This window comes from Coturnix japonica, chromosome 2 (genome assembly GCF_001577835.2).
Source record: "Coturnix japonica isolate 7356 chromosome 2, Coturnix japonica 2.1, whole genome shotgun sequence".
Lineage (NCBI taxonomy): Eukaryota > Metazoa > Chordata > Aves > Galliformes > Phasianidae > Coturnix > Coturnix japonica.
Window position 1 is genome coordinate 131,521,214 of NC_029517.1, and position 15,362 is coordinate 131,536,575.

The 15,362-nt window shown below is 45.1% G+C and overlaps 1 protein-coding gene across 1 annotated transcript in view; it reads right to left on the reverse strand.

Annotated features, from left to right (window-relative positions):
• Window positions 1–13,035: 13,035 nt before the first annotated feature.
• GPR20 (G protein-coupled receptor 20) overlaps window positions 13,036–15,362 on the reverse strand; it is a 10,876-nt gene continuing 8,549 nt past the window's right edge. Inside the window, exon 2 of the mRNA XM_015856411.2 lies at window positions 13,036–14,773. Coding sequence (XP_015711897.1) covers window positions 13,691–14,752 — 1,062 coding nt within the window. The 5' untranslated portion in view covers window positions 14,753–14,773 and the 3' untranslated portion in view covers window positions 13,036–13,690. The remainder of the gene's footprint in view (window positions 14,774–15,362) is intronic.

Genomic DNA, 15,362 nt, shown 5'->3' on the forward strand with positions numbered 1-15,362 from the left:
CGGCAGAAGGGAGAAGTCTCCAAGCAAACTACATGGACTGGGAAGACTGTGGAGAAGTGGTTGTCTTGAGATGAATGCACTGAGGCTTCCTTCAGACCAAACATATACTTGGTTTAATGAAAACTAGGCTTTTATGAAGGTACAGATCAGCATGGAAGTTCCTGAGAATCCAAAGTTTTCATACAAGCAAAGGCATAATCAGTTCTGCCCCATTCATTCTGCTCCTGCTGGCCTGTATCTGCTCCTTTCCCTGGATGGGTGGAGCTGTATTTGCCCTGCTTATATGACTCTCTGCTCTCCTGTACTATTGCTTTGGTATCAACACAGATCCAAAAGGTTAGGCTCAGATGGGTGTGATTAAGAAGAGAATTAGGCAGATCCCATCATAGCAAACACAGAGGAAGAAAGATATAGCCAATCCTTACATTGAAATCATCTCCAGCTAGGATGTAGATAGCACCCTACAAATACTATCCATGTTAATCCTTCCTGATGGGGCTTTCCGAATTTGCTCTTCCAAAACCACACTAAACTAAAGCAGTGATCTTTAGGATGCAAAAACACTCTGCTAAATGGGAAAAGGGGGCAATTTCTGGAGTTGCCTGGCTTTTGCGTGCAACTGTTTCTGACTGTGATGCATCACCACTTTATTCTGCATTGACCTGTCATGCAGGTCAAATCTCCAGCCAGGTGAGTTCCTATCCTCTGTAGGTTGGGTTGTGAAAGAGGCTGCTTATGCCAGAGCCTTGCACTGCTTTGGTGTTGTGTGAATTGCTGTGTCACCATTTCACCCTGGCTCTGTGTTTTGAAATAGACAGCTGCCACTTCTTCTCATGTTTTACTTGGAGCAGAGCAGTGGAGAGTCATTATGGGCCATTTTGAATGTTCTTCCTGTGTGGCAATTTGCCAGAGAAGGAGATGAATCACAGGCAAGTTCCATGTCCTGTGTGAGTGTGAAGGGAAGGCATCAGTATTAATGGTGACTGTCTCCCTGAGCTGCCCACTGAGTTCTGCATTTCACGGGGCTGGAGGTGGGGATGGCCTCCTAGAGTCCTTTGGGTCCTACTTAAAGAGGGATGAGCTACTCTGTTATGCTCCGCCAGCTGGTAGCAAAACCTGTTAGGTCTGCCTGACCTGTCAAATTGTTAGGCTACAAAGGGATTAGGAAAGGAACATAGAATGCTCCCAGCATAGGGAGGCCTCGTGGCCTTGCAGCAGGCTTTGTGTCATGGGGAGAAGTATGTGCAATCAGGGGTAGAGAGGACATAATAGGAAGATTTGCTCCCTTGCTGCATGCTAAGCCATGAAGGTTTCTATGCCTAAGAGAAACCAAGGAGGAATTAAACACTAAGGATTGCCTGCTGGTTCCCAGAGTCTTGCAAGCAGTCTCAGTGTTTGGATGTCCCTTGGATGACCAGGGAAACTGAGAACAGCATATGGATCACTTAGTCAAGCAAGGTTGAAAGATTCTCTTTGTAAGCACACAGGGACATGGGAAGTATTTATGTTAAAAAAGAATACTAACAGAGGATAAATAGGGATATACTGGACATAAACATATTTGGCTTAGGGGGGACAATAATACTCATAAGCTTCAAAAACACCTTCCAAAGACAGGCACCAAAGCTGTTTCTGTGTGCAAACAGGTGAAACTGAGGAAGACGTGGCATGTAAGAGGTGCCAACCTACAGGCAGAGGCAGAAAGGGGTTGAAAGAAGGTGTGAGATTTGCTGATATCCGAAGGAGGGCATTGGAAAGGGATGATTGCCACTCTTGTCACTAAAGTACTGTAATCATGGAGTGGAATCGTTCCCATGTTTCAGGGTAGGAGGAAGGAAATCTTTCCAGCTCAATGCAGAACCTGGCTTTGCCTTTTATTGCTCTTCTCTCTCTCTTCCCTGGGCCAGCCCGAGTTAAAATAGCATCCTAGAGGCAGGGCAAGCACTCCACTTGTGCTTTTAGGAGAGAGAAGTGTTCCGAATGGTCTACACACCCAAAATGTATCCCAGAATCAGACCTAATGTCAGAGAGGAACTGGGCTGGGTCCTTCCTTCTTTGTAATGCCAAGGGTGACATCATTTGACGGGGATCTTGGCAACACGCTTGCTGTCTCCTGCCTTTTTGTGATGGCATATTGGTAGCTTTTAGCCCTTTGTCACTGAAGTGTCTTCTTGCCTGTGAACCGCTTGGGATGCCGAATTGCATTTTGTGCATGCATGCTGTGGTGGAAAAAGGCTTTTGAATAGGAGGAGTTTTCAGCCATACAGCTAATGTCTGGGGAAAATGCACAAGGTCACCTAGGTGGAGATGCTCTCCAAAGTAAATGGTTCAAGGAATTGATCCATAGCGACTTATTTTCATCAGAATTGTTTCCTTCTTTAGCGACTTGCTAATCCCCCCCCCCAAAGGCGGCCCTCGGTTTTCTCGCAGCGCCATCTTGCGGCGGCCTCTCTCCCCCCGTCTCCCCTCAGCCTTCTTATTTGTGTCTTCCTACTTGTTATAGGGCCCTTCTTTCACCAGTCTAGCTGGGTTAGGGACATGATGATTGCTCAAACAGCAGTAGAGACTCACAGCCTATGGCACAGGACACCTAGGGTAAGGTGGGAGCAGGACCAGTCTGATAACTGGATGAGAAGGTCCGTGCTTTCAACAACAGGAACAGTTCCAGAAGAAGGACATGAAGCTGTGCTGCTGGGTTGTGTGTTGCTCCTATCCTGGCTCCAGGCTGGCTGGGATGTTTTGAGAAGTATGTTATAAATCAAGTGATGGTGCCAAGGGTAGTTCTAGCTGGCAACCTTAATAAATGGATCCCTATGAGTGTGCTCTGCCCTGGGGCTCAGCTGCCCTTCTGTAAATTACAAACACCCATCCATTCTGGGGGGTATTGGTGACTAGTTCCTTACCCTCAAGAGATCTGGGGACAGGTGGTCTCAGCACAGGTACAAAAAGCTCTGTGGGAGACAAGAATTCCTTGCTTCCATAGGTCATGCATGAGCCATTGCCAGCAGTGGACTGAAGCTTGGAAATAGAAGAATCCACCAGGGGTTTCTGTGTGGTCCTGCACACCAAGGTGTGGTGTATATGACTCACCCATAAGGCTTCTCAGACTCTCCCAGTGAGGGAAACTGAGCACAAAACACGTTGGTGAGTGAACAGCATTCCGACGTTGAAGGAGGTGACTGTAGATAACATAATCTGGCCTTTCTCTGAATGAGGCCAGAGGCTTCACCTTCTGCCCATAGTTAAATGCTAGTGTGCTTTTGAGGAGGGTCTTGTGATGGAGATGCCACAAGGTCCCTTAGAAGTCACTTCCAGTGGGTGATTCTTTGGGTGGTCCTATGTGGAGCCAAGAGTTGGATTGGATGATCTTTGTGGGCCCCTTCCAACTCAGTGCATTCTGTAACTCTGCGATTCCCTTCAGATGGAATATGTCCACCATGCCTTTGCCTATTTGGATGCACTCCTGTGATGATTCTCATCAGAAACTTCTCTTTCTTATGCATTTTCCAGTGATCTTAACCTAAGTTGGCCAGTGGAAAGATGTAAATAAAAAATGTGGTTGATTATGAGGACAAAATTGCAGCCTTATGTACAATGTACACCTACATGGTAATGCAGAGATACAACCCTGTAGCAGGGATGTGATGTGCAAGCCACAAAATACAGGGCTTTGGCAGCTAATCTGGAGGAGATATCCATGATTTAAGATAAGAGTTTAGTTTTCTCTATCCTTCCAGCAAAATAGGATTTCAGACATCATTTTCCGTCCAGCTAAATTGTTGGGATCTCTGTGGGTATTCAGACTGCGTTCAGCAGAGGGCAGTGGTTGGTTTGGTCACAACTTGGCTGGCAGCATCAGACCTCTCAAATCACTGCAGTGGACTGGGAGCCTTAAGGGTACTGGTTTCTCTGTGAGGTTGTGCTGTGAGACTTTGCTGTTTGCTGACATGTCTTTGCTGCAGAGTATCCAAATGAAGCGTAGAACTGGATGATGCCAGCAGGTCCTCCATGCCTTGCAGCAGTGCAGTGCAACAGGGGTCCTAAGTGGGATTGGGAAAGTTACCTAAACATAAATAAAGTGTGTGGGGCTGCTCTGAGCTCTTCCAAAAAGCCTGGGAAGGGAATTGGGGGGACAACTCCTGTGACGTCCCCCCCTGTGGCTGCTGCTGTGTCAGGTGCTGCTGTGGGAAGATGGTCAAGGCTGGGGATTCCCAGAGCCAGTTGCTCTGTATGGGGCTGGTGACAGCTGATGTGATGTCAAAATTGATGGTTCAGAGCAGCCTTGGGGTTGCCAGAGCAGTCCAGCTTTAGGATCCCACTGACAATGGGTGCACTGTTCTGTGTCCTTCCCCACATTTGCTGAAATATATGTAAATTTTTCTATGTATTTATTTGGAATGTAATGATGGGTGGCTCAGGAGAAATTAACTGGGGAGAGCTCTGAGAACCCTGAAAGGTAGAGGGGCTGCTGATGCATGAAAGGCCCATTCTGATATAATAACCAGGGCCAGATCCTGCCTGGTGCTGAGTGCCCTCTGTTCCTGCTGCAGGCAGAAGGGATGAGCTACTTCCTAGGATCAGGCCAAGTCTAAAAAGAGCCAATAGAATATTTATGGCTGTGTCTGGGCAGCTTTTTCTTCTCTCCTGTTGCTGCAAAGGCCTCAGGCAGGCTGTTTCCTGTGATTTTACGCACCACTAGCTGGTCAAAGAGGCTCTTTTGGAGAGCTATGAAAGCATATTTCATCCATGAAGGTGTTCTGCAGATTGTGGAGGGGAAAAATTCACCTTGCCATGAAAGGAAAGGAAATTGTGCCCTTGAGGGGACTGTAGAGAGCATGAAGGGATCCCCTCCCCCTTCGGACTTGCATTAAAAAGCCTGACAGAAATCTTGTATTTTTGATCTGGTGGTGCCTGAGCTGCTGGCTGCTGTCACAACACCCTGGTGGCACAGGGGATGGGGTTCCCCTTGGTACCCCTTGGGGTGACCCTCAGGTGTGGTGTGGATAAAACCCCCTCACTGGAGAACGTATGCTGAGACTGTGCCTCAGTTTTCCTCTGGCATTTACCCTGTAACTCCCTGTGGTCTCTCAGGGTTCATGCCCTCAAAATAGGAACTCCAAGTCCTCTCCCCAGCCATGTTCAAGCACTTCTTTCTCTCTTTTCACATACAGCATTGCACAGATTCGTCCATTTTGGACTTACGTTGCGTTTGTTTTCAGTGCTTCTCATAGCACTGGCATCCTCAGGCGTTCAGACAGCTGTTCATCTCCCTCAGATCCAAGGGCAGTGGACCTTTTTTGCCCTTTTTTTTTCCATCACACCATTATAATCACACACACACGTGATGCATTGCCACCCAGGCTTGTTCTGCATGGCCGTGCACACCTATGCCTCTCTGGGGATGTCCTGCCCTGCTCTGTGTGGCTCTCCTTTTGGCTTCCATTGCTTCCACATTCAGCACTGCTATCAAATGACTCTCCAGGATACTCTTGATGAAACAAATTGATTTCTCTTGCCCCCAGGAGCTTTCAGGACAAACAGCTGCTCCATTGATAACAAACTCTATGTTGGAAAGAGCATGTCCACATCCTCCGTCCTGGCAGCTGCTCCTGCTGATATTTAACATGGCAGCTGTAGAGATGATGTGCAGAGAACAGCTCCTCACCATCTTCATGGGCTTGGAAGAGCTGTGCATGTGGCTGCCAAATGCAGAGTATGTAGGCTTTGCTGCGCAGTACAGATTACATAGTGCAGGGGCTGAAAGAACACTGATGATGTTAGGGATTCACACTGGTACTGGCAGACAAGGAACACTCGGTGGTGGATGGAGAGGCAACATGTTACCATGGTCCTTGAGTGTCATCTTTGTCCCTCAGTCCATCTGTATCACCCCCATATATAAAAAGGTTTTAACCTTTGATTTTCTCAGTACAGGAGAGAAATTGACCTGACAGAGCACATCCAAAGGAGGGTCATAAAAATGATCCAATGAATGGAGCACTTTTCCTGTGAGGACAGGCTGAGAGAACTGGGGCTGTTCAGCCTGGAGAAGAGAAGGCTCCAAGGTGACCTGAGAGTGGCCTTTCAGTATCCAATGGGGGTCTATAAGAAAGAAGGGGACAGAGTCTTTAGCAGGGTCTGTGGTGACAGGACAAGGGGAAATGGTTTCAAACTAAAAGAGAGGAGATTTAGATTGGATATAAGGACAAACTTTTTTATGATAAGGGTAGTGAAGCACTGGCACAGGTTGCCCAGAGAGTTGACGGATGCTGGTGATGTCCTGGTGACAATGAAGGTGTCGATGGGGCTCTGAGCAACCTGATGTAGCTGTAGGTGTCCCTGTTCATTGCTAAGGGATTTGGACTAGCCAACCTTTGAAGGTCCCTTCCAACTCAACTCTTCCTCTGATGCTCCAACCTGAAAAAGGCAGCTGAAACCTCCAAAGATGCTCAGAAAATAGTCACCAGAAAGTCTCAGCGTGGAAATATACCTCATAGGAAGAGACAGGGTCATTTAATTTTTCAGAGTGCAGGAATGGATTTCTGTTTACAAATACCTTTGCTGGGAGAAAAAAAGAATATCTGGCATTGCAGAGCATAGTAATCTGTTAGACAAAGACAGAGCAAATATCCATGGCTTGGAATGTGAAACTGCAGAGACAAAGAAGGTGCTTTATCTTCTGTAATCCTCAAAGAAACATTGGTGTAAAATGGGAAGAATTCCTGAAAAAGGGACTCCAGTTTAAGTGATGATGAGTTGACTGTGTTGAGCCTTCTCTTCTCTGTTAGGCACACAGTAACCTTAGGAAGAAGTCTTTCAGGTTTCCAAGTCCTGCCCACTGTGGGAGGCTGCAGGGTTGTGCCTGATTTTGATGTTACATGAGTTAATATACCCTCCAGTGCTTGATGAAACCTCAGCCAGGTGAAGTGTTAGCAGTGGTAGAACTGTTTTGATTGTATAGATAAACCATCCAATAATTTGCTTTAATTATGACAATACTGATTTGTTTGCTTTACACAGTGTTTGTCATAAGATGAAGCATGGTTACCAAAATTATCATGTAGACTAGTCTGTATATAATAGAAGGCCAAGAGGTTAGAAGAGGAAGAGTTTCCGGGTTGGTTGGAAGGCACAAAGTAAAGCTACCAGATAAACAAACCATAATTTCTGTCAAGAACCTATCAACAGATTCCCACTGCATGTGCTGCAAATGGGCAGCTGTACAGAAAGCTACGTCTGGACTGGTGTCTTCAACACTGCCATGTTTTCTAAGTGGCGCTGGCAGGACGGCATTTCCAACTCTAAATAATATCAATCAAGTGAGGCCTGCCCTGGGAAGCCAGGATTCAGGCAGTCTCTGAGCTATCCAAAATGTCAAGGGTTTGGAGACAGGGCTTTGGTTTCAGTTGCTGTCTGATGAGCTTCTTGAATGAATTTATAGAAGTCCTTCACAGGCTATGGGATCAGAGGAAGGATAAGCCAACTATTGGGCTTTGACTCAAGTCTTTTATGTCATGTCCTACTCTGATATGGACTTCCTCTGGGCAAATCTCTTGGGGGAATCTGTTCAACTGATTTGCAGCAATCTCATTTTTTCTTCACTTTCTTGTAGAGACAAACATTTCTGGGCCTAATTTAGATATCAGCTTTTGAAGGAAATAGAAGTAAAGCCGCTCTGATTAAAATCTGGGGTATTATTCTGATGCCAGGTGCTTGAGCCACGTAGAGGGAGTTTTATTTTCTTGTTTTAAGTTCATGTCAATAAAGTCCTGTTAGTGTTCTCTGAGGGGGAATACTGAAGAATAAGGAGAATATTAGGGGTCTGCTGCAAGGGATAGAGCAGAGGCCTTTGATGCATTACCAAAAGTAACCCAAGTGCAACACTTTGTACTTGGCTTTGTTGAACCTTGTTAGGCTTATGAGGGCCCTCTGAATGGCATCCCTTCCTTCTATCAACTGAACCACTCAGCTTGGTGTCACCAACAAACTTACTGAGGATGTACTTGATCCCACTTTCTATGCCACTGATAAAGATGTTAAAGAGCACTGGTCCTAAGACAGACCCCTGGGAGATGCAACTTGTGACTGTCCACCACTTGGACATAGAGCCATTGACCACAACCCTATGAAAGCAACCATCTAGCCAATTCTTTATCCACTGAGTAGTCTTCAAATCCATATCTCTCCAATTTAGAGATAAGGATGTGGTGCTGAACTAGGTAAATAACATCAGTTGCTCTTCCTATGTTCACGAATGCCATACTCCATTCTAGAAGGCTTCTAGGTAAGTCAGGCATGGCCTGCCCTTGGCAAAGCTATGCTGTCTGTCTCAGAACACCTCTTCTCACATGTGCCTTAACACAGCTCCCAGGAGGATCCACTCCATTATCTACTCAGACACAGATGTGAGGCTCACTGATCTGTAGCTCTTTGTGTTTTTTTTTCTCCTTTTCTTGAAAATGGGAGTGCCTAGTTCAGGGATATGAGAAATATGGGAAGCCTGACTGCCAGTGAAGACTGAGGCAAATAACTTGTTGAGTACCTCGGCTGTCACCATGTCACCTCTCTGTGTCCAGTAAGGAAACCAAACTCTGGTTCACATTTGCCCTTTAAGGCGTGGCGCCACAGTCCATTCTGCACCTTTGCATTTCTGTGGCCTGGTGCTGACAGGTGATGGAGAGCACTCTTTTCTTCCTGATACAAAGATTTGGGTTTATTAAGACAAATATAAGAAGAGAGAAGGCTACTTACTTTTGGGTTGGTGGGATTGCAACTCCTTTCTATGAGCTTTTGCTGAGATTGCCATGAAGTCAAGAAGGACTTTCTTATACATGTAAACTCAGCTTTAATTCATCTAAGAGACTCTATCTTGGTGCATGAGCAGCTGGAAAGGACTGTTCTGTGTTGCACTGCAAGCTCTACACATAGCCGTGAAGGAAAATCACTTGCAATGGAAGTCAAACACATACTTAAATTTATTTGAGCTGTGATGCTACAGTCAAACACCCTGAAGAAGAATAGTTTCATGAATTAAGACCTTGATATCCTGCCAGCATTGGCAGATTGTAAAAACACTTAGGAGCTCTCATGTCCCTGCTAGATAAGTTTGGGTGCTTTTTGCAGCATCTGCTGGGTATACAACAGCTGGGTGTGAGCAAAGCCAGTTCTTCACCCAGGGTAGAGGACTCTACTGGTCTAGTGTCCCTTCACATATCTGGGGGCCAAAAGCTCTCTTCCACTTTTCCAGCACACAAGAAACCCCAAGAACACATCAGTTCAGACTGCTGTGGGGAGATCATTCTTTTTCCTTTTCTGGGCCTCACCTTGGGAAGGGAATATAGTGCTCTGCTTTTCAGTTTTTTCTTCCTTAAATGGGAGCCTTTCAGATCTGATCCAAGTGCTGGAATCCTCCCCAGAGCTCCTGTTTCAGGACTAATGATGCCCAGATCAGGAAAAGAAAGCCATGCCCTACCTAGATTTCCTGTGTCATATTCACTGGATATCAGATCTGTGTATTCCCTGACAGCTTTCCCCTCCATTAGCTTCCTCACCCTACTTCTCACCAGCCTTTCCTACCACTGAGCTCCTCTTTTTTAACACACTCCCCTTCCTCTGTTATTGCTTTATCTGGGGTTGTGGTTTGTCTGTAAAGCCTTCATTATCTTCCCCTGCTCTAAGCACATCTGAGGGGAAGCAAAACCCAAAGGGATGAGGAGGAAAGAAGAGCATCATCATGCTGTTTCCACTTTGCAGCTATCAGCATGGTAGTGGACTGGGGACAGAGCTTGCTCAGAGCCCAGGAGAAGGACAATCTGGCCAATAACCCCATGTGTGGGGTCAGGGGTTCCTTTTATAACATAAAGTAGAAGATTTTAGTCTTTTCTGGGTCTAGCCATATTAGCAGTATGACAGAGGGCTGGCTATCCTATATCTCCTCCTCTTTACAGACATCCCAAGAAATGCATATGAGATTTTGCATAATATTTCTTTGCTAGCCTCTGGGCAGCTGGTAGAAGAGGATATTCTAATTCGCATTCCAGAATTTTAGATGTGGAAGAGCACCAAAGTACATCAGAGGGGAATGAATGCTCTAATTCTCCTGAAAGGGCAGGGCTTCTTACTAGAGCTCTTTTGTTGCTGTTAAGCTCCTTAGGGAACGCTGTATTCTGTCTGCCATGGAGTTGGCAGTGATTGTACGCTGTGTGATACTCATTCATCCCTATTAATATTTCAGCCTTTGGCTAATGACTGAGATCCTCAATGGCAGTTAAGTATCTGATTCTATTCAAACACATTGGGAATTTGGCATCTAAATCTTTAAATCAGCAGATAAGACTGCCCTGCAAAACTGTTCTGTAGAATCCTTGATGTCTATTTAATGGTCTGTAGAGTTACTCAGGTTACCCACAGAGGCTTCTCTGTTGTACTGCATACAGCTTTGGTTGTGCTGTTCACATCAGAGAAAGGTCAGGTTGGGGTAGGAAGACTAACACAGTTGCTGTCTGTGATCACAAAATGCGTTGAGGTTAGAAAGGAACTCTGGGTCCATCTGGTCCAAGCCCTAATCAAGCAGGAACACCTAGAGCAGGGAGCACAGGATCACATCCAGATGGATTTTGGAAGTATCAAGGAGGAGACTCCATAACCTCTCTGGGCAACCTGATCTCCATCAGGCAACTCAAGACGAGAGAGTCTCTTCAGCAGCAATGGGAACTGACAGGTGAAAGATGCCCAACAAAACTTCCATTGGAAGCTTATTTCTGATGATGGCCAACTTTTTTGGTTCTTATTTTCAACATTATGCCCTGAGCAGAAATGGATGACTTTAAATAGGGCAGAAGTTAAGCAACTACTGCACCCTGGGACAAAATGACACTTGTAAACAATACGGATAAAAAAGAAAGCACAAATAGTCAGTGGAAAAATAGGCAAGTTTGTAAATGATCTAGCATCTTGATCAAAGGCCCTGATCCTTCTTTGGAGTTGGGTGAAAATGGGAAAATGAGCATTGAAAGTTCTGCATAAAGCAATAAACACTGCCAAGTAAAGAGAAATGTTCAATCTCAGATGGGTTGTATGAAGAGTGAATAATATACTGACAGTAAAGGGAATACAGACAACTACCAATTAAGTACACAGCAGAAAGGGAGATGCAGTTGAGACCCTATTTAGGAACTTAAAAATCTAAGCAAATGATCGTAGAGGTTTTATACTGGCCTCAAATGAATAACTGCACTGCGAAAGATATTAAAGCATTTCTGTATGTGGCAAAAACACTGTCAATAGCCAATTAAATGGAGGTGCAAAACTGCAGCTTGTTGGAACAAAGAAGCTAAAATAAGCTATGCACTGAGCATGTGCTTTAGCTCCTTTTTCTCTGAAACAGTCATGGCAAATGACATGACAATGCATGAAACACATTTTCATTACAAATGAGCTAGCTGTAAATGTCTGTGACCATGTTGCGGTTTGGTGGGCATGACTTTTGGGATCTACATGGAAGTGTAGAGCTTTGAGGCATAGTATATTTTTCTCCAAATGAGGGGCTGGTGAAAAACAGTGACAAAAATATGAATTGGCTATTCTGACCAAGAAGCGAGAGACTGTTCTGGGTGCTGATGCATCATTTGACGGAGATCTGCCAATAAGCTGCCTTGGCTACTAGGCACCTTATCAGAGTTAGTGATTTGCAGATAAGTAAGGAAATAGATGAGGTGAAAGGAAAACACAGTAGAACTGAACCCTGGAAATGCTCACCATGTCCACGTCTAGGGTTAGAGTTAGGGTTAGGTTCATGATCCAAAAGAGCCTGAGTTAATGGCCCAGTTGCAGCTGTCAATGTCATGCTGGTCTTCGAGGGGAGACCTGCAGCTGACTGAACACTGCCCATTTGTGTAGACTATAGATGCATACTTTTATTTGAGACATGGGGCTCAGATATCCAAGCAGAAGTGTCTGCGGCTGGGAATGCTCTGGGATACTTGAGGCTATTGGCACAGTGCAGGACTTGTGGGAGAACCACAGCCTTGTGTAGCAGGGTTAATAGTGAGGACATGCTATTGCGCCTACCACTAAGCACTGGTCTATTGGCAGTGAAATACTTCCCCAGGGATTTTGATAGACAATTAAGACACATGCACGAAAGTGTTCTGTGTGTAGGCAGTGTCTGGGCTCCTGCAGTATCTCTGGAGATGTAGGCAATGAGGAGGTCTCTGCTTCCATGACCTAGATCACTTTCCATGGATTCCACTGCCTGGGACAAGCAGAGGTCCTGCAGACACCTATGCTCATCTCTGGGCAGATCCCTGTATTGCAGTGGTGTTGACTGTTCATTGCTTTTGTGTTGGTCAAGGAAACAGAGTAAGGGAAACATATATGTGATCACAGGAAACAGTTTTAAGCATTGGTTGTGTTTTGGTCCTGTGAAGTGAAGGTGGCTGTCCCATCGTTGGACCTGGGAGAAGTAAAGTATTCCAACCCAGCTTAGACCAATAGAGCCTACTGTCCTGAATGATGATGGGTGAGGAGAAATGGAGCAGTAACAACTGTTACTGCCATTTGTGTTGCATGTTTTGTGCTTTTCCTTGGATGACTTCTTTGCATTTCTGCATTGCTTAATTGTTGCAGTCCAAACTAGGACATGTACCCACTGTTGAGGACAGAATCTCCTGGCATCATTATCCTTACGTATCTTTCAAACATGGCTCTTAAATCATTCTAGGGACTTTGTGTTGGGCTGAGTTTTGACTTAGATGCTTGAGATAGATTGTTTCTCTATCCCTGGAAACATCAGCATTTGAATGACTGAGTGGATGAACTGATGGTGGGAATTAGGACTGAAAGCCCTGATTTCGCAATGTGACAGGAAGAAAACTCAGACAAGGATAGTATAGCATTATAGTCTGGTTCTGCTTTTCATCTTGGCTTTTCTTCAGGGAGAGAGAGCTGAACAGCAGAGTTTGCTGGAAAGCACATTCATTTTCACAGCTCTTTGTATGCTCATCTGCAGTTCAAGGGATTTAGTGATCCAAATTATAGTGGAACATATCTTTAATCTTTCCCCAAGCCCAGACAATGTGTATGAAAACATACATACCCACAAATACTTTTTCTCTTATGCTTAAATGAAGGAGCAATAGTACTGCTTGACTTTGCAATCTCTACCCTGGAAAAGTTATGACCTTTTCAGAAACAAGTGAGTAGATGCTGGTGATACGTGTGTTACAGTACTTTATGTCTCATCCCTTTGGCATCTTTGTCATGGGTATCCCTGGAAACATGACTCTTATCCTTTACTCTTAAGTACATGTCCAAGGCCTGAAAAGCTTTCATAGAAAACAGAGGGACTTACTGCTTTCCAAGCTGTTGTAGTAGTGTTGCATTACAATGTCAAACAGGAAAAGAAAACCACAATATGGAATTTGTTGTTAGCAAAACGTCTGTATTAAAGTACAAAGAAAACATTCCTGTGGGGAACAGTAATTAATAAACTCTCTTTTGTATTGGTACTAAAAGCACTGCAAGTTCAGTTTTCCAAACAGACCACAATGTTTTTGAGGAAGAAATTCCACCACTGTCATTCTGAAAGTCTCCCTAAAGAACAAAGACATCAGACAATGGTACCATGCACCCTACCAGGGTTCCAGCATCATTACACTGGTTTACTGCAAGATGTCCCATCAGAACTGGGTTAGATCTGGACGCTGCTTGGAGATGGCAAGCTCACAGGGCTTCCTATTGTGTTTGAGAAGGTGATGATTGCATTGGAGCCCTTGGTGTTCTTGTTCATACCCAGGATGTCCACAGTGGTTTGCTCTGGTTCGGTTTTCCTGAAGATATTTTTCATGGTTGACTGGAAGTTGTTGGTGACAAAGCAGTAGACAATAGGGTCCATGCAGCTGTTGAGACTACTCAGAGTCACCGTCACATGGTAGACGAGGAGGCTGACATTTCGTGGCATGTCTGGGTTGATGGAGATCGCAACCTGTCGCACATGGAAAGGAGTGAAGCAGATCATGAAGATGATGAGGACGGTGATAAGGAGTTGCACAGCCTTCATTCTCCTCTCCCGACTCTGGTGCATGAGGCTGGGCTTGGACAGAGCACACATAATCCTGGTGGTGAAGAAGATGATTATGATGAGGGGGAAGAAGTACTCGCAGACCATCAGGACCAGAATCTCAGAGAGGCAGCACTGGGCAAACTGTATTGCCATGGTGAGGATGGAGAAAGTCACTACAGTTGCAAAGATCCAAATGAAGACACAGATCCCCTTGGCACAGGTGGGGTTCCTCCATTTTCGTGAGGCTTGCACCTGTACTATAGCCAGGTAGCGGTCAACACAGATGCATGTCAAGAAGAGGATGCTACAGTACATGTTGACAAAGTAGCCAAAGATATGAACAAAGGAGCAATTCTGGCAGTCCTCTGCAGTATAGAACATGATGATCCGTACAGGTAAGGAGAAGCCTACCAAGAGATCGGTAACAATCAAGTTGATGGTGTAAATCACAGAGGTGGTTTTTGTCTTAGTACGGAAGCAGAATACATACAATGCCAAGCTGTTCAGCACAACACCCACCAGGAAGATAATGGCATTGACAACTATCAGGGCAATCCATAGGCTGTAAAATTGTTTGTACAGTTCTTTGTCAAGGTGGATGAACTTGGAGAACATGTAATTGCTGGAGTTGGGTTCCTGGGTAGAGTTGGTGTGGTCAAGAGCTGGCATTTGGGTGGAGAAGGTCGTCATGGTTGTTGGCTTTCCAGCAATCTGGAAGAAAAGACACAGGGATATATTGATGTATGTGTCACACCATAGAGCTCAGAATATTGTCACGTAAGAACATTTTAACCAATGTATTTGCACAGCCTCAGTGCAACGATGTACAATCCCCACCTCAAGTTGCTCCTGTTTAAAAGTGAATGTAAGGCCTGTGCAAGAATATGAGCTATGCCAAGGGGAGCAGAGAGGAGAAAGGAAAATCAAGGTGTGTGGGTCATGCTTGGGTCAGCCACATGGAAAATGGTCACTGGTCCAGGCACAGCCCCATCATCTGACTCCTAAAATATCGTATCCCTTCCCTCAGCCAGGTGATTCCATAGAGAGCTGTGCACAGAAGTAGTTTCAGGAACTGCAAAGCTTTCCTAAAATCAAAGGATGGCTTTTTTCCAGGAAAACACAAGCAAGTTGTGTGGCATTTTCTAGATATCTGTGCTCACAGCAACAGCAGCCGGGAGATTTCAACCAGGGTGTCAGCCACGACTCCTGCCAGGGTTTGACAGTTTAATTTGCAAATCATTCCTGACTTACACACTATTTTAAACTGATTTGTATATTATAAGATAAAAAAAAAAAAAAA